The sequence below is a fragment of the Curcuma longa genome, chromosome 14, assembly GCF_044706935.1.
Source record: "Curcuma longa cultivar G26 ecotype Majalengka, Jawa Barat chromosome 14, ITB_CL_G26_1.1, whole genome shotgun sequence".
Classification (NCBI taxonomy): Eukaryota; Viridiplantae; Streptophyta; class Magnoliopsida; order Zingiberales; family Zingiberaceae; genus Curcuma; species Curcuma longa.
In genome coordinates, this window is record NC_133874.1 from 5,057,296 (window position 1) to 5,081,855 (window position 24,560).

The 24,560-nt window shown below is 35.7% G+C and overlaps 2 protein-coding genes across 2 annotated transcripts; one reads left to right on the forward strand and one right to left on the reverse strand.

Annotated features, from left to right (window-relative positions):
• Nucleotides 1–1,387: 1,387 nt before the first annotated feature.
• On the reverse strand, nucleotides 1,388–17,979 carry LOC141845022 (protein GLUTELIN PRECURSOR ACCUMULATION 3). Its single transcript, XM_074733025.1, has 18 exons — nucleotides 17,815–17,979; nucleotides 17,604–17,701; nucleotides 15,016–15,154; nucleotides 14,905–14,933; nucleotides 6,871–6,967; nucleotides 6,743–6,798; nucleotides 6,534–6,641; nucleotides 6,142–6,198; nucleotides 5,849–5,940; nucleotides 4,134–4,218; nucleotides 3,366–3,518; nucleotides 3,109–3,206; nucleotides 2,958–3,032; nucleotides 2,779–2,880; nucleotides 2,608–2,708; nucleotides 2,126–2,210; nucleotides 1,840–1,932; nucleotides 1,388–1,729 (listed from the first exon to the last, which is right to left on the reverse strand). Exons 1-17 carry the CDS (start codon nucleotides 17,874–17,876, stop codon nucleotides 1,876–1,878), a joined length of 1,494 nt encoding a protein of 497 aa, XP_074589126.1. The 5' UTR covers nucleotides 17,877–17,979; the 3' UTR covers nucleotides 1,388–1,729; nucleotides 1,840–1,875.
• A 5,748-nt stretch (nucleotides 17,980–23,727) lies between these two features.
• On the forward strand, nucleotides 23,728–24,560 carry LOC141845023 (serine/threonine-protein kinase CTR1-like). Its single transcript, XM_074733027.1, has one exon. It carries the CDS (start codon nucleotides 23,874–23,876, stop codon nucleotides 24,411–24,413), a length of 540 nt encoding a protein of 179 aa, XP_074589128.1. The 5' UTR covers nucleotides 23,728–23,873; the 3' UTR covers nucleotides 24,414–24,560.

Here is a 24,560-nt window from a genome sequence, read left to right on the forward strand (position 1 = left end):
ATGTATATGTTTTTAAATATAATTTAGGTGTTTAAATTCATCTACCGGATAAATCCGGAGATAATTTGTATGTTTGTAACTAGTGTAATTGCAGGAACTGACAGTGAAAGCGAATGGTGGGGGAGTGTGGGCATGGCAGTACTATTTGCACTATTTGTCTGCGTTTGCAGCAGTGAGTGAGTGTGGTCCTTGCAAGTAAGCTTTTGACAGCAGTAGATAAACAGTCATTTGGTGAAATGCAAGGAAGGCATCAATCGATAAAAAGAAACCATGAGAGAGAGGGAGAGATGTGGATTGATACCGAAGAAAGGGAGTGAGGATGTCATACTAACCGACAGGCATCTGAAGCAGGGACTCTTCTTTCATGGGGGCCCTCTCAGGCTCCCTCCCGGCTCCATCAATAATGGTGCTCGAGAGAGGCCTCATAGTAGCCATTGTCTGTGTTTACAGCTGATCATCGATTTGACATTTTTCTCTATTGCCTCTAGTGTGCTTTTAGACTTTGCTTCTTCTACCTGCTGCTTTCCGGACGGACAGAGTCCTGTGGGAGGGAACTGTCACCTGCTTGCTTCAGAGGGGCCCTCTGGAGGGAGGATGGCAGGTTGGCTTGATTGATATGTGATTTTTCACCATCTCTGCTGTAGTCGATTGGTGGTGGTAGCAAGACAATTTCTGCATGCAGTGTTAGTTCAAGTTCAACGAGGTCAAGTAATTCAGAATTTAATGAAAACCACTATATTACTTTGAGGAATGAAATGTCATACTACCTCGCGATTCTCATCCACTATACGAACAAAAAGTTGTGGCCGATAACTTCTACAATAGTCCATTTTAGTACAATATGTCATCACGCCCACATGCCAATTGGTACGTCGTTAGAACCATAAGTTTGGGTTAAAAATATCACTGAGAAGTTGTTGGAACAGAAAATGTTACAATTAGCTACTATGCATTTGCCAGAAAACATAGAGATCATTTGAACCATGGACCTGAAAACTTGTTGGAGCAGAAAATGTTACAATTAGCTACTATGCGTTTGACAGAAAACATAGAGGTCATTTGAACCATGGACCTGAAAACTTGTTGGAACAGAAAATGTTACGATTAGCTATTATGCATTTGCTAGAAGAAAAAAGAAGAGATTATTTGAACTGTGGACCTGTTCATGCATAGGAGCACTCGGGATTCGATCTGATATCTCTTTATCTTTGTCCCAGGAGCTTGCACATCAACCAGAAAAATGGGAGCCAGCCTCAGCAGATGAAGGAAGAATTGAGATTTGAGGTTTAGCTACAACAGAGACTGTTACGTAAATCCCTATATAAGCTAAAAAGCAACTGGATTTTAGCAACAAATGATGAAAAAGAATGGTGTCTAGTGCAGTCGATCACAAGAAGTAGTGCGTTGAAATGAACAAAACATGTTTCAATCAGTTACATGAATACATTTTGTCATAATATTTATCAAATTCAATTTAAAACAGAAATCACTATGACCAAGCCCACAAATGCGAGCAATTAAAAGTGTTAAGTTGAACATGACGAATGCCTTCCATCTCATAACTGCTGCTTAAGGCATTGAGTTATTGAGAGTAAATTTCATCGCAGATAGCCCAGAGTACTATTGCTGACTGCTAGCCTGCAAATTCTGATTAAGAGTAGCTCTAGAGACACCAATTTTCTACTTTGAAGAACAACTCCATGCAGACGGACACTGTGACCACAATAGCCTGGATGCAGCAGCACGAACGGCAAGAGAATGATTTATTAAAATTTTTATTTATAAGAATTGGCATTTATTTTTTTTAATAAAAATAATCCTCCAGTAAACAACAATCACCTTGATTAGATGACGAATACAAGCCACCTTTCAAAATTAAGAGACCAATTGTCTGTACTCGTCTAGAAGCTTAGGAATGTCATCCATACGCAACTGCAATATTCGATACACCAAATTAGCAAGTCTCGGAAATGTGACATCTGAATCTGCAAATTACTGCATACATTGATCCCAAGTGAACCTACTATCCGTTCAACTGGGATGCTTGAGAAAACAAACTCGAGAAAGAAATAAAGACAAGTAAATGATACTACTCAAAATGAGTAATGAACACCGGGAACTGTACCTGGGAAGCACTTTTCAAATGGAAAAAACGGTGTTGTCTAGTAAGGTTCGTTGTGATTGATGGCATACCAGGTATAAGATATTCCCTGTAAAATATCAGTACAACAATAATCAGATATGCAGAGTCGTGGAAAATAGATTGTTGACTTAACCTCCAATTTTGTAAGAGACGAAGAAATTAGCAGGCACAACATATTAACTTTATATTTTATAGGCTTCATGTTAATCATCTTTACTAGCCTCTCAAAGGAAAGACTATTGTAATCCCTAAATAGTTCCAGTCTAGGTCCTGTGCGGACACTCTGTTAACTCAAGGTTTGTCTACTGTTGTTACATTATGTTGCAAGACATTGCTAATTGGGTTAGAGAACATAAGTTATATTTGATGATTCATTGTCCCCAAGTATAGCATTCTACGAGAAAGAACAATAGTTCATTGCAAAGCCAAACAGAGAGGTGACTCGTTGAGAAAATAAAACTTACAGCTGATTAACTATGAGACGCTGATAATCACGCAGAAGTGGTCCAAGCTCTTGTAACTGGATCAAACTTGCACTTGCATTTTTCCAATATTCACGTAGTATCTAATGACAGACCAATAATTTAATTCCACATATAAGAGGCATAGAACCTCATCCAATGAACCACACCTACCTGAATGGACGTGTAATGATCTCGAGTACTCAATGCTTCTCCAGCTAACTTTGATGACAATTCAATTAGTTCTTCGTCATCCACTTCTTCCACAATATTTGTCTATCATAGAAAATAATAGAATGTCACTCTCCACCAGCACAAATAATGAAACCTTTATCTAGTACATCAACAGGAACCTGAGAAGTAGAAGAAGAAAGCATAATCCCTAACTTCTTTTGCAATTCAACTAGGGGTTGCTCACGCTGGACTTCCTTCAAAATCAATCAAAAGCCTAACAAATGATCTATGAGACAGAAATTGTTAGTTCATGTTGCAATCTTTATTTACCTTAGGCAAGGACTCTGCTAACCCATCCATCATTTCAATGGGCTTGGTTTCAGGTGGAGGGTTTGGAGCAGACTGCAACCTTTTTGCTATAGGATCATCTGTCAAAGAAGGAATAGGAAAGCAGTAAACGTAAGCCCACACATATAAATATCTTCCAATGAAAAATATCATGGATAAAAAACTGTCTCCGCATACTAGAATTTTAAAGAGCAGCATAATAGAAAGAAACATGTCAAACCACATTCAAATAGAAATACCTTCTGGAACAAGCCACCATATGTCACCAAAAGTGGTTTTCCCATCAAACCCACCAAATAAAAGATATCGAGAACCAATGGAAATCATGGAATGATATGCCCGAGGTGCAGGAGGATCATTGCTGGTAGCTAACCGTTTCCATTGAACAGACACTGTAACAGTAGAAGTGAGCACTTGATACATAAAAACTTCATCTAAACACCAAAGATGGTACTATGCGAGTGCACAAATAAAACTGCCTTAAGTTCAATAAGTCTCCCAACAATACAAGATACAAAGCATGGTCAAAGCATGTAGTCTCGCTCACTACACCTCTAAATCTGAGTGACCATGTTTGCTGACATGAACTGAGGCAATAGTCATGCTCGCACAAAGATGCAAAATTATGAAAGCTTAAAGAAGAAAATAAAGCAACAACATTTTAAAATTAAGGCATACCATCATCATTTGCTGGGTCAAAAGTAGTACTTTATGTATGTTCTAGCAACAAATTGAAACCCCTCGCAAAGATCTTTTTCAGCCAGATGGCAAATAAATACAGAACATGGTTTGACAAAAAGGGGGAAAAAATAATATGAAAGAGTTCACAATGAAACAAATCTCAATTCTTCTATATGTCAAGTCTTAAGAAATATGCAAGAGATCACAAAATTGTAATACTCCATGTGGCAAATAATGCAACCAAGAATCTACCTAATAAGGCATTAGTGATATCTTTTCCACCATTGCTGCATACAAATAATAAATTGATTCATTATAAACTTTACCTCTGTCCAGAATGATGCAGTCATTGTGATAGACATCATACCGACTCAACCAGCCTCCAGTACCATGTCCACCAAACAGCAACAGCTGAACACATGTTCTTATACTGTTTAGAAAGATAAGGAAGTTGGATATGATGCTGGTTAGAAATGAGCAGTGCCACGTGCAAATAGCAGACAACACGTGTGAATGGAATCTAAAATTTAATGAATGCAGAAAATTTGGCCATTCAACTATGCATGCATAAGAGGGAAGAAGGATACAAATTACAATATGGTGTCTCTAGAAATTTTATAAGCTAAAGGCAGGATTATATACAAGGGACTCTATTTTTTTCTTTGCTTCATTTTCTCCTTAGTTTATATTACCAAAGAAAATTAAAGGATTGCCAAATGAATAAAGAAAATACCATAAAGTAAACATTGGAAATATGAACAACCTTTGTAAGCATTTAGGCAAATAAAAAAAATCTTAACAAAGTTACATGCTTCTTTGTTGCAAATCAAGATTGTCACAGTACACAATAAAGTAAACAAACTAACAAAAGGTATCGTTCAGAAAGCATTGTTGAAAGGACTGTTCTACTTGAGGTCTAAACAAATTAAAAACAGGAACAATCGGACAAACTTACTCAGAGGGACAACTAATTAACATAATTGCCTCTTCAAGGCTTCCTAATTCCTAGCATCTTGAGTAATTCATCTCAAGTGAAAGCTCTCTGATCCCATATTGGCGGGCTCCATGCTGGTTTATCTGACTGACCAAATTATCTGCAATGGTGATGTGAATCATCTGGTCTCTTTTCGATCAAGTTGATATATTTGTTCTCTGGTGTCTTTTTGATCAAGTTGATATACTTGTTCTTTTCAGAAAGAGGACGTTGGTAGAATGGATAGGGAGTGTAAGGCTCCACTTAGAATGAAATTTTTTGCATGGTAATTGCATTTAGGTTGACCTCCTAAGCAGGGTCACCTACCATCAAGCAGCCTTCTATTTCAAACTGGTATTGCTTCTGCATTTCAAGGATTAAGGTGCTTGTCATCTTTTCACAAGTTGCCTACGCTGCACAAACTGAGTACGTATTTTGGTAATTGGCAGGTCTCCCCTTAAGCAGAGTGTTTTCTCAGCCCAGTTTGCATGTTGGACGATTGTGAGTACTTCAGGCCCAAATGCCCCCCAACTTGTAGCCGTTATCTTATTATTCTGGAGTGTCTATCTGGATCAGAAGAAGGCTATCTTTAGCGACCAGCATATAGGCAATACCTACAGCTACAAATTCTGAGCTGCTACTACTCTCTTTGCTGTTTCTAACTTTTTATCCTTCTTCTCTCTACCCTTTCTTGGTCTCAGGGTACTTTCCTCACTTATTTTTATTTCAACCCTCATAAAATGAATTACTGGCCTCAGCCATTTTCTTGAAAAGAAACTAACAGAAGTAAATTAAACAATACGAAGTCAAAATAGAAACCTTTAAAGTTAGCAAGTTCACATCCAACGACTACGTAAATCTAAGACACTAGTTAACATGTTCGCAGCTACTACTCACTTCTCATCATTATTTATGAAACCTAAGTACACACATCGAACTTGCAAAATATCTGCCCAAGCTCTTGTATCTCACTTCAGTCCACTGATCACACCCATAGTATTTATCTATCTCTTTACATTATAAGAGAGTGAAACAAGCATGAATTAGTTATCATCAAATTATACATACATAATGCCCTCCAGATGTTATTGTATGACCGCATCTTGGAGAGGGAGTTTGTCCAGGAAGCTTCAACTGGGTCCAGCCGGGTGTCTCATTCTCTTCAACAAGAAAGACACACAAGGTTAGAGGAAGATCAAAGAAATAAATACAGAAATAAATCAGAATTACAAGCATATTCATTAGTGGAATATTAATATTTCACCATACAAGGCAAGTCTAGATATGATGGCACTGAGTATTATAAATGCATTTCATTAAGTGTCAGGTGGAAACTAAATGAATTTCTTGTGATAAATTACCTTCATCAATAATACCCTTTAAGGCCCATAAATCACCCATAATAGGCCCACTGCCTCCTGTCAAAGATGAGCTAAGAACTGTCAGTAATCATATGCACAAATTAAATAGCTGGCAAGTGTAAGTTAATTGGACCTCCTCAAAAGCACAGGAAAGGAAAGACATTTATACAACTAGCATAATGCTAAGATTTCAATGAGTTGGATATTAGAGCAAGTTCTGCGCATGAATTACCCAATATTACACTAAAGTTACAACACAGGTGAATCAGTAGAAAATAATTACTCTCATTCTGAATAAGGCATGGACTGAATTTAGCAGCTAAAGGAAAATCTCAAAAGTTTGCAGCAATTTCAATAGGCTTCCATGATTCAAGAAAGAAAGCATATTTTACCTCTTCCACCAAAAATTAGCAATCGCTTCTCAACCATTGTTGCAGAGTGTCCGCACCTTGGTGGTGGCGCTGAGCCAGTAATAGATAATTCCATCCACTCAAGCGACACTTAATTTTTTTAAACCATCAACCAAGACTTATGGTTCATTCAAAATAAAATACTAATTGCAGGTTCCAGAATGAAACAACACTCAAGAGAATGTAGTTACTTGTATCCATGATGTACACATCTGAAAGCCATTTTTTACCATCCCATCCGCCATACCTAAATTTAGAGTAAGAGTTGAACATGGTACTTAAGGTATCTAGCAAGAATCGAGACATCGTATATGCATACATGATGATCTTCCGGTTTCCTATTGCTGAAACAGCAGCAAACTCTCTTGGAGATGGCAAATCACCAAAGCTGGTTAGTTCCGACCATTGCCATATATCTGGAAGATACACTATAATTGCAACATATTTGGAAAAGAAACTATTTGTGTTTTCAAAATATCAGTTGCCAACTCAGAAGAGCATGGATTAAATATGCAGCAGAAAGAAATGCATAACATAATATTTGATAATCTATAAACAAGAAAACAAACAAGTTTGAGATTACACAATGTGTACTGAGGTTGCATTCTAGTCAAGGATTGAAATTTCATGTTGTGCCACTAAAATTTATCATTCCATATGAAGAATTATACCCAGCACTAACTGGCATAGGTAATCTTCTAATGTGCCACTCATGCTGATTATATTAGAAGAGATTTGCCTAGTCTCATCCACTGTCAGTATGTGTGCTGACCCATGTATTAGTCCTCCCCATGAGTTTCCACAAGATTCCATTTGTAAGTCAAGTTAGGCTTGCCCACGAGCCGAGGCCTAACCGGACCCAACCCGGGCCCATAAAAAATTGTTAAAAAGAATTCCATCACCGAAACTCGAACTCGGGTCTCTCAGATGAGAGCCGAGTATCCTAACCAACTAGACTAAACCATTGGCATCCTTATGTGTTAGTTAATTATTTAATAAATGTGGAAAATCAATCAAGTCAGATTTATTGCAGATTTACTGCAGATCTGATTTGATTGCAGATTTGATTTGATTTAATAATAGCTGTAATTAATTAGGAGATATTATATGATTTTAATTCCTTAAACAGGAATATGTAACTTGTATATAAAAACGACAAGGTCATTGAAATAAAGATAAGATTTTTTGAAAAACTTTGTGGTATCAAAGCAGCCCTCCTTCTGTTGCTCAGCCATTTCTAGGGTTTCAGTCTTCATTAGCCATCGACGACTCTGATCTTCGAAGGTGACAACTTTCAATCAGAACATTTTTTCCACCTTTGTCTACTTATTGAGACTACAACCAATCATGTCGGACTCTGAGCAGATGCCGACGAACTCTTCCATAGTTTACTCTGCTCCAAATCATCACATGATGCGATACTTCCTAACTCAATCAAAAACTATCTCTGGCTCAACTACCATTTACAAATTGAATGGTCACAGTTATCTTCAGTGGTCACAATTTGTAATGATGTTTATCAACGGACGAGGAAAAAATGATTATCTCGCGGTTATTCCAGAATCAAAAATAGACAGCCCGGAGTATTGAGTCTGGAGGGCTAAAAACAACCTTGTTATGTCATAGCTAATCAACTCTATGAATGCAGAAATCAGTGAAAATTTTCTATTGTTCACGACTGCCACGATATATAGGAGGCAGTTCGTAATACTTTCTCCAGCCAAGACAACATTGCTGAATAATTTCATGTTGAAAGCACTCTCTTAGACTTCAAGCAAGGTAATCATTCAATAACTACCTATTTCACAACTCTCACTCGCAAGTGGCACCAAGTGGATCTCTTTGAAGCTCATAACTGGAAGTGTTCTGAAGACCAAACATATTTCATGAGATTTGTGAAGACTAAGAGAGTGTTTAAGTTTCTGATAGGACTTGATTAGTTTCTGGATGCAGTAAGGGGTAGAATCCTTGGCACAAAATCACTGTCAGATCTTCGGGAGGTGTTCTCAGAAGTCCAAAGGGAAGAAAGTCATATGAGGCTAATGTTGGGACAACTAAACCCCAAAATTCAATCTCTCAAGTCAACTGAAGCAAATGCTCTAGCTGTCCGGAATTCTACTCGCAACACAAATGACAACCGACCAAGGATAGGACGCCCATGGTGTGACTACTGTCAAAAGCGAGGACACACCAAAGACACGTGTTGGAAGCTTCATGGGAAACCGACGGATTGGAAGCCCTTTCGAGATCGCGAAGCAAAGGGAAATGTTGTAGTCACACCCACGACACAGTGTGACAACTCGGTTCCTTTCTCTAAGGAACAACTTGATATTCTCCAACAACTCATCTAGAAGGCAAACATATCGTCTCCATCAACAATGCACACATCTACTCACTTCCCTTGGATTGTGGATTCTAGCGCTTCAGAGCACATGACAGGTGATAGATCGTTTTTCTTCACATTTTTCCTATGTGACAAATCCCAATAAGTGTGTATAGCAACTGGGGCATGTGCTAAAGTAGTTGGGATAGAAACCATTCATCTCTCAAACACACTAATTCTACATTCTGTGTTATTTGTTCCTGACCTTGATTGTAATCTTGTGTTTGTTAGTAGAAATAAAGATCTCAACTGTGAGACTGAATTCTTTTCTAACTCTTGTGTATTTCAGGACTTGTGCACCAGGAAGACGATTGTCAGTGCTAAGTTTCATAAAGGCCTTTACTTAATGCCTATCCATCTTCAAGTTGTTTAGTTAGTCACAAATGTCAATTAAGTCCTGGTGGTAGTAGTCAGTCCAATAAAGAAAGTGATATTATGATGTGGCACTTTCGAATTGGTCATCCCAATTTTTCATACTTAAGGTACTTGTTTCCCTCACTTTTTATTAATAAAAATCCAAGTTTGTTTCAATGCGAAGTTTGTCAAATTGTAAAACATACTCGAAACACTTACTCTCCCAAACAATATAAGCCCACACATCGTTTTTCTCTCATCTATAGTGACATCTGGGGACCATTTCGAACCCCAAGTCTCACAGGCTCAAGGTAGTTCCTACTATTAGTTGATGATCACACTATATGATGTTGGACATTCCTAGTGAAAGACAAATCAGAAGCCAAGCACATCTCCCAAAACTTCCATGTCATGGTTAAAAATCAATTCAAATGTGATATTCAAATACTCAAAACTAATAATGCCAAAGATTTTTTCAATTCTGATCTTAGCTCATATCTCAATATCTCAAATCTCATGGAATTGTCCAACAAAGCTCCTGTGTTGACACACCGTAACAAAATGGTGTGGCCGAACGAAAAAATCACCACATTCTTGAGGTAGCTCGATCCCTACTATTTCAAGCTAATACCCGAATCACATTTTGGAAAGAAGCAATCCTCACAATTACATACCTCATAAATCGTCTGCCCTCTTAAGTTCTCAAACACCGCACTCCATTACAGACACTAAAAAAATTGTTTCCCCAATCTCGCCTTATCTCCAACCTTCCTCTCAAACTTTTCGGTTGCATCGCTTTTGTACATAGTCACTCTCAATACCGAGACAAATTTGACGCTCGAACTCATAAATGTATCTTTTTTGGTTATTCCTCTAACCAAAAAGGATACAAATGTTATTCACCAGTAACCAAAAAGTTCTATAACACTATGGATGTTACATTCATTGAGACTATCCCTTACTATGCTAATACTACAATTCAGGAGGAGAATAATACCAGTGAATTGCAGTATTAGGAGTGGACATTTTTTCTTGGACCATCATCGTTTGAGTCTTCCATTCAACCTTCCCCAATATCTGGTGATCCACCATCTCCAAATCTTGATAATCACCCTCCTCATCCACCATCTCTAAATCTTGATAATCACCCTTCTCATACTCCTACTCTACATGTGTATGAAAGAAGGAAACATCGAGTGTCGTCGTGTCGGTACTATCCCAACATTGCTAAGAGAATTTCCCAAGCCAAGTTGAACCTGATCACAACATGAGACAACAGATTCTAATCCACAGTTGGATTTTACATTAAATCTACCAATTGCACACAGGAAAGGTATAAGATTATGCACTCAACACCCTCTTCACAGTTGCATCTCCTACGCAAAGCTATCACCATCGTTTCATGCATTTATGACATCTTCAGATAGAATTAGTATTCCTAACTCTGTGGATGAAGCTCTTAAAATTGTTGAATGGAAGAAGACGACTCTCGAGGAATATAATGCACTAAAAAGAATGGCACGTGGGTGATAACAAAGCTACCACCAAGAAAGAAAACTGTGAGTTGTACGTAATTGTTCTCAATTAAACAAAATGCAGATAGAAGCACAGACCGATACAAAGTACTCTAGTGGCGAAAAGATATACCCAATCATATGGAATTGATTATCAGGATACCTTTGCGCCAATGGCTAAACTCAACACAATTCGTGTTCTACTGTCCATTGCTGCCAACTTGGAGTGGCCACTCTATCAGCTCGATGTTAAAAATGTCTTCCTTAAGGGAGACTTGACTGAAGAAGTATATATGAACATCCCAGTTGGCTTTGAGACAAGTGATACACAAGGAAAAGTATGCAAACTCAGAAAGACATTGTATGAGCTGAAACAGTCACCGAGAGCATGGTTTGACAGATTCACAAAAGTCTTAAAGAATGATGGATACTCTCAGTCACAAGCTAATCACACTTTGTTCACTAAGTACTTCCCAGATGGGAAAATCACAGTTTTGATTGTGTATGTTGATAACATTGTCCTTTCAGGAAATCATGGTGACGAAATTAGAAGACTTAAGGCGCTCATGTCCAAAGAATTCGAGATCAAAGACTTGAGACACCTAAAGTATTTCTTGGAATGGAAGTGGCACAAAGCAACAACGACATATCCGTTTTCCAACAAAAATACATACTTGATCTATTGCGGGAAACTGAAATGAGTGGATGTAAGCCGATTGAAACTCCTATGGACCCCAATACTAGGTTTATGCGAATTAGTGGCTAACAAGGGACAATACCAACGGTTAGTGGATAAGCTGACCTACCTAACTCATACACGTCCGGATATAAGTTTTCAGTGAGTCGGGTGAGTCAGTTTCTAAGTAATCCATCTATGGATCACATGGAGGTAGTGAATCGTATATTGATATACCTGAAGAAAGATCCAGGGAAAGGTCTTATGTTCAGGAAATCAGATAACAAATCTTTAGAAGTATATACTGATGTTGATCGGGCAGGGTCTTTAAATGATAGAAGGTCTACATTAGGATATTGTTCTTTCATATGGGGAAACCTAGCAACATGGCGAAGTAAGAAGCAAACGATGGTCGCTAGAAGTAGTGCAGAAGCTAAATTTATAGCACTAATCTCAGGGTTTGCAAGGGGATATGACTAAAGTGGTTGCTAAACGATTTTAAAGTTGAGACATCAAGCCCTACTCAAATCCTATGCAACAACCAACCAGCTATCATTGTCAGGAATCCTGTCCACCATGATCGTACCAAACATGTGGAGATTAATCAACATTTCATCAATGACAAAATTGAAGATAAGTCAATCACCCTCAACTATATTCCATCAAAGCATCAAGCAACTGACATCCTTACCAAGGTCTTGTTCAAACCTAATCCAAGTAAGATGAACACAATTCTTGGGTTGGAAAGCATCTGCCACCTAGATTGAGGGGGAGTGTGGAAAACTAATCAAGGCAGATTTATTGCAAATTTACTGCAAATCTGATTTAATTGCAAATTTGATTTGATATTATATAATTAGGAAGATTTGATTTGATTTGATAATAATTATAATTAATTAGGAGATATTATATGATTTTAATTCTTTAAACAAGAATATATAACTTGTATATAAAAGCGGCAAAGTTATTGAAATAAAGATAAGATTTTCTGAAAAACTTCAATAAATAATCAATAGTTTTCTTTTGCTATATTGTTATTCTTAATAGTTGGAAGAAGAGTAAGAGAATAAATAATTTTTTTCAAACATTTCATTTATACTAGTGTGATTTAAAAATTAGAGAGAATGAGTAAAAGCAATTCCAATTGTTGGGAGAGGGGGGTTTTTTATTTTTATTTTTAACAGTTGTGATCATTTGACCTTTTTTTATCAATAGCTACGAATTAGTGTCCATTATTCTCCAAACTCTATAATAAGAAGCTCATTTCATCATTTCCACACTATTTTCTCTACTCTCATCTCTCAATTCCGAAATTTCAATTGCTTTCTACTTCAATTCTCCAATTATAATGGAAGGAGGAGGTTCGTCATCTTGATCTCGGAGGGGTAAAGAAATAGTCAATCTGAATGATGATCACGATATTCAATTTATCGATGATAAGCCTGAGCAAGTTCCGATACCCAAGACATAAAGAAATACTAATGGTGATACTTCTAAGGTTTAAGATACCTCCTTTAAAATTGTAGGGATATGCAGGCAACTTAAATAAGTACGAGCCCTTGTTCATATATTTTTTTATAAATTTATAATTTTTAAATATTTTTTAAATAATAATAATCTTGAACCATGGCAAATCGTGAATCGTAACCATCTTGGACGGTTATGGTTAAGGGTCAACCTGAACCGTCAGAACCGGCGGTTCCGAACTGTCGAATCGACAGTTCCAAACCGTCGATTTTGAACCGTGATCAAGTCTAGTCACAGGTGAGGGAAAGAAATGATATAAAGCAAGAGGAGAAAAGGCAAGGGACTTCGATCGAGTAAAAGGGAGAGGATGCAGTCACAAGGGTAGGGATGGGAATTTTCCACATCATGATCAAAACCGGCCTTAACTCAATTGAGGCCACCTTGCCCCACCTTGTCAAGTAAATAGGGTAGGGATAAAAACAAAAAGATGTCCCACGTATATAGGGGGAAAGTGGGTAAATGATAGAATTTTATGTCACTCCCAACCCTACTTGTCCTTCTTAACTTTATTCTTTAATATATATATTTTATTGTCCAACCTTGAACTCAACTTGCATAAGAAGTAAGGTGGAATGGTGGATATGTTGAAGAAGTATTATTTGAATCAACACCTTTCTTTGGGATTTTCTTTACCATATTTTCATGTTTAGTTGTTGATTCCATGAGTATTTAGTGTTCTCATATTTGACTTCATGTATGACAAAAGGTTAGAAGTCTTCGTCAATATGCCCTTTGCTATTGTCATCAAGATAAATTGCAAACAGGTTGCGATGGGTTTGCGAACTAGGAGGAATTGGGGTTGGATTTGTCAGAAAGAAAGGTTGGATATTAATTACAAGTAGGTATTAATTAGTGGTCAGGTGCTATAGGTGGAGGTGGATAGATTAAGTTAATTATGGGTGGATAAATTTAACATTTCTAAATATTCTAAAAGTTGAGTTGTGTAAGATCTCCAATTTAGGAGAATTAACTTTTTAATAAAGTTGTAATTTTGATAATTGTTTATTGTGGTGTCAAGAAGTTATTAATTATGAGTAGGTATTAATTAGTGGTGAATAGGTAGAGGTGGATAGATTAAGTTAAATTAGGGATGGATGGATTTTAAAAGTTTTTAGATTTTCTAAAAGTTGAATTGGGTAAGATCTACAATTTAGAAGAAGTAACTTTTTAATGAAGTTGTAGTTTGGTGTTATTGTGGTGTCAAAAAGTTAGTATCTTTTAGTTTGGTAGAAGTTTAATAGATATTTTCTAATTAGGTAATAAGTATCTTTTAATTTAGTAGGGATTTGATTGAGTGATTATATTTGCCAATTAGTGTAATTCTTTCTTAGTTTGGTTGTATTCAAGTCTATAGAAGCGTTATCGCCACAATGTATTTTTCAGTTTTCAATTAATAAAATTTCCTATGGATAATTTTTGTGTGGGGTTCTTTTACTCTTTATGAAATAGTTATTCATTTCATCAATTTTGTCTTAATTTTATATGTAATTTAAGTGTCCGATTAGTGCTATATCACAAAGTATGAAGCATGTACTTTTATTCTTGGAAATTACTTCCTAGAATTTGCAAAGAGATAAAATTTACGAAAACCTAAGAAACAGTAGAATCTTCTGAGTGAAATATTGAGCACAGTAAAATTGTGCTGGCACAGTGATGATAGAAAATCAGCTGAAAATTTAGATACATAGCAATTAAAAACTGCTGAACTCAAAGAAACTATTGATTTAAGATTAACCTTCAGAAATGCTAATGGGAAGAAAACCCAATTAAATTTCATTAAAAAAAAGAGGCTCAATGCAGAATGATCCTACCAATTTATGATAGATTAAGCTTAAGTATAGAATAATGAGACTTCTTAAAGAGCTTACAAGCTATGAAAAAGAAACAAATAAATTATACCTGTATCTAGCATCCAAAAGTCACCTACTCTGAATAGAAAATAAATAAAAGAATTAGAAAATCTATATTTGTGTCACATTATCCTAAAAGAAACAAAAGAAAAATGCATACCTTTTGCTACCAGAACGCCCCCCAAAGATAAACATGTTGCAATCGATAGCAATAGCAACATGAAATGCTCTAGCACTAGGCCCTACTTGCCCATCAGAACCGACACCAGTGCACTCTGGAGTATACCATAACTTATTTTCTACAAGTAGAACAACTAATAGTTATCTTGGACAAATTTACACGCAAAGCAAAATTGAGGGATGTAAGAAAACAATAACAAAAACAAATTACAGAGAATAACAAAGTGAAAAAAGAAAGCTCTAGGATGAGATCCCACTTGTACATAGTCATCATCATTATCATTGTTAGAGGTATTTGATTGATGGTTATTTTATTAAGGCAATGTAATACTTTTCTACCCAAATTTTATGTATCAGAATCACCCTTTCTGGGCTAAGGTTTTCCAAAGTGCTATTCCCTTAGGGGCCACTGTCAACCTTCCTTCTCCACCACTTCTCTTCTCGCTCAAGTAGTGATTCCTTAACACTGCCCTCATCATGCCCATGTGCTTCTCCAACACCCTCATCACTCACATGACCCATGCCCTCACTGTTCAAGCAACAAGCTTCTCCAGAGGCTTCATTGTTAGCATGGCCCACACTTCACCCTGCTTCAGCAAGGATACGACATAGCTCTCAGCCAGCCCTGCTTCACCACCTCCTGTTCTCCAAAACAAGGCCACAACAGCAAGATCCTGTTCTGAACTATCCCAAAACTAGGCTGCCTCATGTCCTTTACCAATCTGCACCTCCAAATCTCGACCTTTAGTAGTTCAAGCAAACTCATCCCATCTGCCATTAGCAGCACCAATTCTTCTTCCTTATTCTACTGCAGCATGGATTTCCTTCCAACATATACATTACAGAAATCATCTCAAGGTCAACATCATCGCCTATGGTATCAAATCTCTGCAATGACTTCTTTAAATTTATAGCCAACAAAATCCAACAAATCTCAAACCTTCATCTATTTGAGTTTCATGGACTCCAATCTTCCATTTTCTTTTCTTCTACACCAATCAGATTCTCCATTTTCTTCACAGCAATATCTTCTTCTTATCCCTCCAAATTCTCTTGCTTGTTCATGTTGCTGATGTGTGTGTCAACTTAAGATCTTGTTGAGTGCATTGCTTCTACCTTTTCTTCTATAGCATGTTGATGCAATCATTGCAGAAAAAGCCCACTACAGAGATTTGTCACTACAGTTACTTCTCAACTTTATTTTATCTGTGTGTTGCATATGTGATGGTGTAGGCAAAGAATACATCATGTTCTCATTTTGCTACTTCCAGTGAAGATATTGCATGCTCTATTAACTCAAAAAAAATTGATAATCGAGGTGTCCAGGCTTTGCCCGATTAATCTTGGAAGTAGACTGCCTTTCCCCTGATTCACCTATTAGGTAAATCCATAGCCCAACTTATGCATACTCAGAGGCCGACCTCCAAGATTCTCATCCCATTTGGGATTCAAATTTCGGACCTCTTATTTGTTCCGTTGAGTGATTTACCACTGCACCACACTCCTAGGGGTTCTATTAACTCAATTTTTGTTTCACCCATGTGTAATTATCATGCTTTTATTTCATAGACATGATCTTGATTAGTGTTGCACTTTTATGTTAATGAGAGCTTTCCTAATGTATGCAAGAAGCTAAACATAGTTAATTTAAATAATATTTCGATCAAATAGAGTAAAAAGTATGTCAACTTACAATGTACCTTGGTTTATATCTCTACAATAACTTGTAACCTTGTAAGTTGAAGCGTTTAATAAAAACAAAAGGTGTTGTGAATTGTAAGGATGGTGGTCCATTTTGCAGAAAATAAGTGAGGCCAGTCTCATACAACTCCAACAGCCTAATAAGACAGTATTACCAACAAATCTATACCAGGTTGAGGGTGCAATGTGAATGGCATGATATTTGATAGTTGACAACATTCAGAGATATCTGATTATAGTGGAACCACATGGACATTACATTGTCTCATGTGCCTACCCATAACATAAGGACACAATCAAGCTACAAATGGCAGCTTCTATTCAATATAGAAGGTAAAACTATAGAGAAGGCAAAACAAAGGTGTTGAGCAAGCTTTAATTTAGAGTTAAGAGGGAAGGAGCAAGTCAATTGAAGCATTCAAACATAAAGTACCATTAGTTGCAAACTTATGACAAGGTAACATCTATAACTTGCATGTTTATCCAAATCAGAAAATTAATGATTGCAATCAGGTTGATGGTGACGATTGACTTAGTTCATTGATTAGTGATTGCAATCAGGTTGATGGTTATCCAAATCACAAAATTAGTGATTGCAATCATGAACAATTAGTCATGACTTAGTTCGAATCACATTCTCCTCTGAAAAATTCCTTATGTTACTAGAAAAACACTTCTAGTGCCGCAGAAGAAAGAAAAACATAATTCGGCTGCTAGATAAATCATTTGGTTAGGTAATTGATGAATTGCCATTTTTTGTTAAACAGAGACCAAAGCCATAACATTTGAGAAAGAGGAAATCCCTTCCGACTTATCATGAAAAAGTACACGATCATGATATATATAAAAATCTGACGGCGGAGATACCTATGTCATACACCGCGATATCGTTCGAGAATTTCCTGTCAGCGAAGCCTCCAAACACGACGAGCTTCGATTTCCCGACGTTGACGGCTGTGTGGCCACTGCGTCCACAGACACCATCAGAGATCCTCGCGCAACCAGAGATCAATCGCGAAAAAAAAAAAAAAGGAAAAACGAAAACGAAAGAGGCTGAGTGTGAGAGGCGATTGATCACCTTCGAGCGAGCGGAGGATTACCGCCAAAATCGGACGCTTCGGCTCTAACCCAGTGCATCATTCTCTCTGCTTCTCGAGTTCGACGGAACCCTCTCCACCTTCGACCTGGGCGACGACTGTTACAACGAGATCTGCGTTATAACTCGGCGAGTCGGGACGACTGTCGAATGATCTCACTTTGGTCCTAAAAGTTTAGCTATTTCGTAATTTAATCCCAACCGTTGCCCCGAATTTTAAGTTATGGTTGGAGCTCACTACAACTAATTTATTAATTTTTAATATTTAATTTGTATGATCCAATTAATTTTGAAAATGATCGATGGTCAAATAGAAATTTCTAATCGACTATAAGAGTAAATCCAAAAGTCTTACAGAAGTTTTTCATCAATTACGCCCACTAGAATAAATAAAAAAATTTCACATAAATTTTTCATCAATTACTAAAATAAATCGAGAAATACAGACAAGGTCTTGGCGGATGGTCCAGTATCATAAGTTTTTCAAACTTCTCGTGTGTAATGTGCTTTAAATGAGATTTGAATTATCATTGTCCAAGAAAATCGTCTCACGTCTTATCATCGCATCGTAGTCTTAAGCACTTATTATAATAAAAAAATTTTAATTGGTATTAGATATCCAATCATTCAAACTGACTAACATAATATTGAGAGTAACAAATTTGATCCTCATGGAAGTTTCTCACCTATCACAAGGATAAATCGAGAAACGCTTGTAATAGACGGTCCAATAGCCTAATGTTCTTAGTTCAACCGTCTATTAAAAGAAATTCATCCGATAATTCATTGTTACATGAACTTAATTCTTAGATACATGAAAAATTACATAGGCAGACATTCTATCGATGTGCAGTAGTTCCAGAGGCACTCATTATAATCAATTATTTTAATAAAATAATTCATTAAATTAATAAATATAATCATTAATTTTATTTTTTAAAATTAAAATAAATTTATATATATTTTATAAAATAATAAAATAACTATTTTAATAAAATAATTTATTAAATTAATAAATATAATTTGTTAATTTTATTTTAATAAAATAATTAGTTAAAATAATTATTTTAATAAAATATTTTATTAAATTAATAAATATATTTCATTAATTTTTTAATTTAAAATAAATTTATATTAAAATAATTAATTTAATAAAATAATTTTTAAAATTAATAAATATAATTTATTAATTTTATTTATTTAAATTTAAAACAAATTATCTTGTTTTATTTTATAAATATTTAAATTAAAATTTATTAAATTAATTAACTGGATTTCAATTTAATTTCACTATACATTTCAATTAACTTAATTTTAAAATCAAAATAATAATCATAAAAAAATCGTTAACCACTAAAATTATAGAAAATCTTAGACTACAAGGTAATTAAATTCTCAAATTATAACTTATTTACTGATATAATAATGATGCTTTATTATTTGAGAATCGATAACCTGAATCAAACATTGATAATCTTAAATAGATAGTCAAATTATCAATGATAACCCTAATTAAATGCGCTCTTATAGGTATAAGACAGTAGTAAAAATAATAATAATTTTTATTATTAATAATATTGTTTTCCCCTCTGATATATTTATCAAATAAAATTGAAATACGATTTATATACGTCCTATTTAAAATATTAATTTAATCTATCGAGTATTTTTTTTATTGTGAAAAAAAACCCTTTTTGTCTGTAGGTTTCTATCCAAAGTTCATTTTAAAGTTACTTTCCACAAAAAAAGTCCAAATTGGATAAAAAGGACGTTCTGTTAATTTTCTACTACAATACTTTCTTCATTAAAAAAATTAATATATAATATTCAATTTATTTATAAAAATATTTAGAATCCTTGTCGAAAATAGATATATATACGTGATTAGCTGAACAACATTTAAATAATTTAAAATATTAAATTTACGTAAACTATTTTAGATTTATATAAAAATTAAAATAGTTTTTATTTTTAAAAATAATTTAAAGTGTTAATCGGCCTAAAAAAACTAATCAAGCTAGATTTATTATTATTTTAAAATTTTATAGCCATTAGTCAACGTGTAGTTAAATATAACTTGTAATTTTGCGCTACTTTGATGAAGTGTAAAGAGATATTTCTAATACAAAATTATAAATGAAATACTGATTAATACAAAATTATAAATGAAATTGATTTAATATATTTTTTTTTTTTTATTTTCTACTAATGTATAATTTTATCTTAAAGAAATTAGGAAGGATAAGGAAATTATTAATTTTAACGTTTCTAATTTTGTTCTCGATTTTAATTTTCACTCTCCACCTAAATACATATTTTAAAGTGATTTTCTACTCCTCACAAATGATTATGAGGTTAATCACATGGAGCCGCCGGGATAACGAATTCCACTTTTTATTATAGTTTAAAATGATTTTCTACGTCTCGCGGGCATAATTAAGTTACTTGAGTGATATAATTGTAACATGATATAAGATTTGAATCTCTTATTCATTACCCTAGAGAAATTAATTCCTTCCGCCTATTCGGTCATGATTTAACTCCCTTTTATAGGTCTTAGGGCGGTCCATGAATGCATTTGGATGAGCGTTATCATTTTTTACAATATTTAAAATGATTTTATGCCCTCATGATATGATGGTCCAAATGGGGGGAACGCAATCAAAGGATGCTAGGCATCTGGAATAATTTCATACCCTGGTGGTCGGTGGGAAATGAAGGCCACCCCCAGGGATTGAGTCCATGAGACTGACTGGGATTTATCTTTTTTTTTTTAGGGCGGTCCATGAAGGCATTTGGATCAGCGTTATCATTTTTTATAATATTTAAAATGATTTTATGATACGATGGTAAAAAGATAAGAATAATTTTTATACAATGAAGGTTTGAATCTCACACGGAGCAGTTTCGAATGCTCGCGAAGTTTGAATCACTGATAATGCTAGAGTGTCATGTTAGTATCCACTTATATTTTTCAAATTTATCTAGTGTTTAGTACATCGGACTGTTCATCTACGAAATTAATTAGACCAAAGACTCATATATCTGGAATAATAAAAATTACAATGGAATAATAAAAATTAAATAAAATAATTTCTCCCCTTTCACTTTTAAATATATTATTACTTTTTTCTATCTCCTTATCGTAGTAAACATTCTAATTTTGGAGAAAGAATGATAAAACAAAAGTGAAACTCTTGTCTTTCTCTCTCCCTCTACAATATGATATACATCTTATTCGCTCTTTTAACTTCGGTAAAAGGTAAAATTTATCATTCAAACGGTTCTACACGGTCGACTTTACGATCTTTTGTGAGGAAGCAACTCCTTCATCGTAATTAGCCTTGACCCATATTATTCTCCAATTGAGATCAGGGATAGACCGACTCCTCGATATATCCATAGTCAAGTTCTTTTATTGACTCTTTCTAGGGTCAATAGTGCAAGGATCCCTTAGTGAGGCTGACTTGGCAAAGAGAATTAAAAGGATGGGAAAGAATTAGAAGGGAGGGCAAGGTGGATCTTGACGAGATTTCTTCGATGCTCAAGTTAAATTCTAAAAGAGAATTTGTGGGAGAAAATAAAAGTGAGAAGTTACCTTACATATAGAGCGAAGAATGGTCAGGATTCTCAAAGGATGTATTTTTCCCCTCCTCGTGCAAAGGGTGCACGCATTTGTAATCATGTATCACTATAACCACCGTGTTACATCCCGAGTGAGGGAGTGGTTTACTCTAAGCTTGATTTTGAGTTTGGTTGAGGGGATTTAACTCAAATTGACTTGACTCAACACAAGTGTGTTGACCAAGTTATAGGTTTGATTGACTCGAGTTGAGCTTGAAAGAGCTGGTCTGATTTGACTTGAGCTAGACTTGATCTGAGCTTTGTCATGAATTAGCGCATAAGATCGATTTCGACTTTTATGGCAAAATGTGATAACGCTCATCCCAAGCCCCTTTAATGCTGACCCCACAATCATTTGAAATGAGATAAATCATGATAATTGAGCGATTTCTTCATGTGGGAAAAATTTTATTCTCCAATGGATTGTTCTTTCAAATATTGGACTACTCTTACTCTTTTATGGCAATCTATTACCTGAATACCAACTCAACTATGCTCGTGGTGACGTTGACTCCTAAAAGAACTTGAAGAGGCACAAAGCATGAATATGGATTGAGTTCTAGAACACAAATTGAGGAGCTCCCCAACCTTCTTTGTTGAATTAACCTTTTTGGAGACCCACTTCTTGGCCAAATTCACGGTGACATCGGGGCCTCTATATAATAATAACAAACACAAGTGAAAATATATTAGATTTTTCTTATTTTTCTATCATAAATAAATACATATTAAATTATAATGAAATATAATCTATTTAATTTATGCCTAATGACACCAATAAAAAATTTATAAAAATTGTCGGTGCACATTTTGCTAAATAGGATGATGTTAATTTGCATTAAGACGATGAGGGTTGACATTAAATTTTTTGATCTAATTGATTTTATGATAATAATAAAGAAAGTTACTGCCATTCTTTTTTTTTTTTAAAAAAAAAGATTAGTGAATTACTTTGAGCTCGAGCCTTAATCATCATTATTGATTTTTAATTTAATTACTTTAAACTAGGGAAACGATTTTGGAATATGATTTTCATAATTTATATCACAAAATAGACTAGAGTAACTTAATACTTATCTTTTATTTTACATATAATTTTAATAAATATTATATGTAAAATATATTTTCACTTAATAAGAGATGGATACAGTCAGCCTCATGACTATCTATGGAGAGATAAATCGAGAAGTTGTAGTTGACCATGACGAAGGAGAGCATTGCATCAACTTCGTCGAGATTCGACCCTTGTCCACTTCAACAACTCTGTTCCATCGTAACCAATTCACCTATGCTCCGTAGGGGTGAGTATTCGGTTAAAACCGAACCGAATAAACTGAAAACCGAATAAACTGATTTTTTTCGAGCCAACCGAACCGACCGAATTTTTCAATAAAAATAGAAAAAACCGAACTGATATTTTATCGATTAATTCGGTTTTCGACCGAATTAATCAAAATTTTTAAATATTATTAAAATTTTACTAATTAATTAAAGATTTATAAATTTATTTACTTAAAATTTATACATTATTTTTCTAGTTTGGTTTATTCGGTTTAACCGAATAAAGAATTTTAAAACCGAACCCGAATCGAATTAACTAATTTTTTTTTTAAAATAATCAAAATTCCGAATTAACCGAACCGAATTTTTTAATTCGGTCGGTTTATTCGATTTAATCGAATTTTTGCTCACCCTTAATGCTCCGAGGTAATTTTGATAAATTTAAACATTATTCTCCATGACTCTGATAGTGAGGGAGTGATAGCATCTTGAGATTATCGTGCGATTGTAAAAGATGAAACAGTCACATTATATTCGATGATGTATATTATCGTGCGATTTATCTCTTTACAGATGATTCTGAGATTGATCGTGTGGGGCGGTTGATGTGACAGATTTCACAAATGATATATTTATAATTTTTGATTTAATTTAATGATTAATAAATTTTTGTATAGACTGAACTATCACCTCCATTGGAGGGAGTGTGTGGAGCCGCTAAGGTGGCGGATTCCACCTTCTGCAGAAGAGTATAGTGATAGCATTGTGAAATCAACCGTGAGACCGCTATTTATTTATTTATTTATTTATTTATTTATTTATATATTTTTTTTACAGGATAGTGCAGTGATAGGCTGATAGCAGACTCTCACTGTTTTAAATAAAATCGTCATGGGCAAACAAAACTAGTTGTCGAGCGTTGACTATTGAGTTAGCGACTACAATAAAAAAATTAATGGTGTCCGGTGAGACTCTGTTTCGATCCTTCTCCTCCTCCATCCCCATCCAAATCGACTCCACTCCCTCAACGCCGGCGACCGACCTAATTTTGCCGACGATTCATCTGCCTCTTTTAACTCGACTTTCGATTTTGCCCGATCCCTAATTTGTTGTGTGTTTCTCCCCTTCTTTGGGCAATGGAAATGCCCGGGAGGCGATCGAGCTACTCCCTCCTCGGCCAGAACCCTGATGAGGCTCCGCCTCCCTTGTTCGATACTCCTCCCTCCGACAAGGCCCGTGCTCGCTTTGAGTGGCCGATCAACGCCTCGTCCGTGGCGGCGCCGGCCCCGCTGCAGCGGCAGTCCAGCTGGAGCAGCTACGGGGGGAGCTCCTTCTCGGGGGACTACTACCTTCCCGCTACGATCTCTTCCTCGAACGTCGATTCGGAAGGATTTAATCCCTTGGCGGGAGGGGAGGGGCGGGGGCAGGACGGCGCCGCTGCTGGTCTGTCGTCGTCGTCGGCCAAGAGCTGGGCGCAGCAGGCTGAGGAGACGTACCAGCTCCAGCTCGCTCTGGCGCTCCGGCTCTGCTCCGAGGCGTCCTGCGCGGAGGACCCTAATTTCTTGGACGCCGCAGATCAGATGGTGCTGCCGGAACGTGCTGCCCCTACTTCCTTGTCCCATCGGTTCTGGGTTCGGAGACAGTTTCATCCTCTCTGTCGTCTGTTTAATTTTTAATTTTTGCTGCTATTAATCTTATTTTGCTAACGCCAAATTATCATTTTCTCAAAGTTATTTCTTTATCTTTGCTAAAGTGAACAACGCAGTTTTTCACTGAGCAGCAGCGTAATTAGATTGGATATATGTTTTGATGTTTAGACAGCC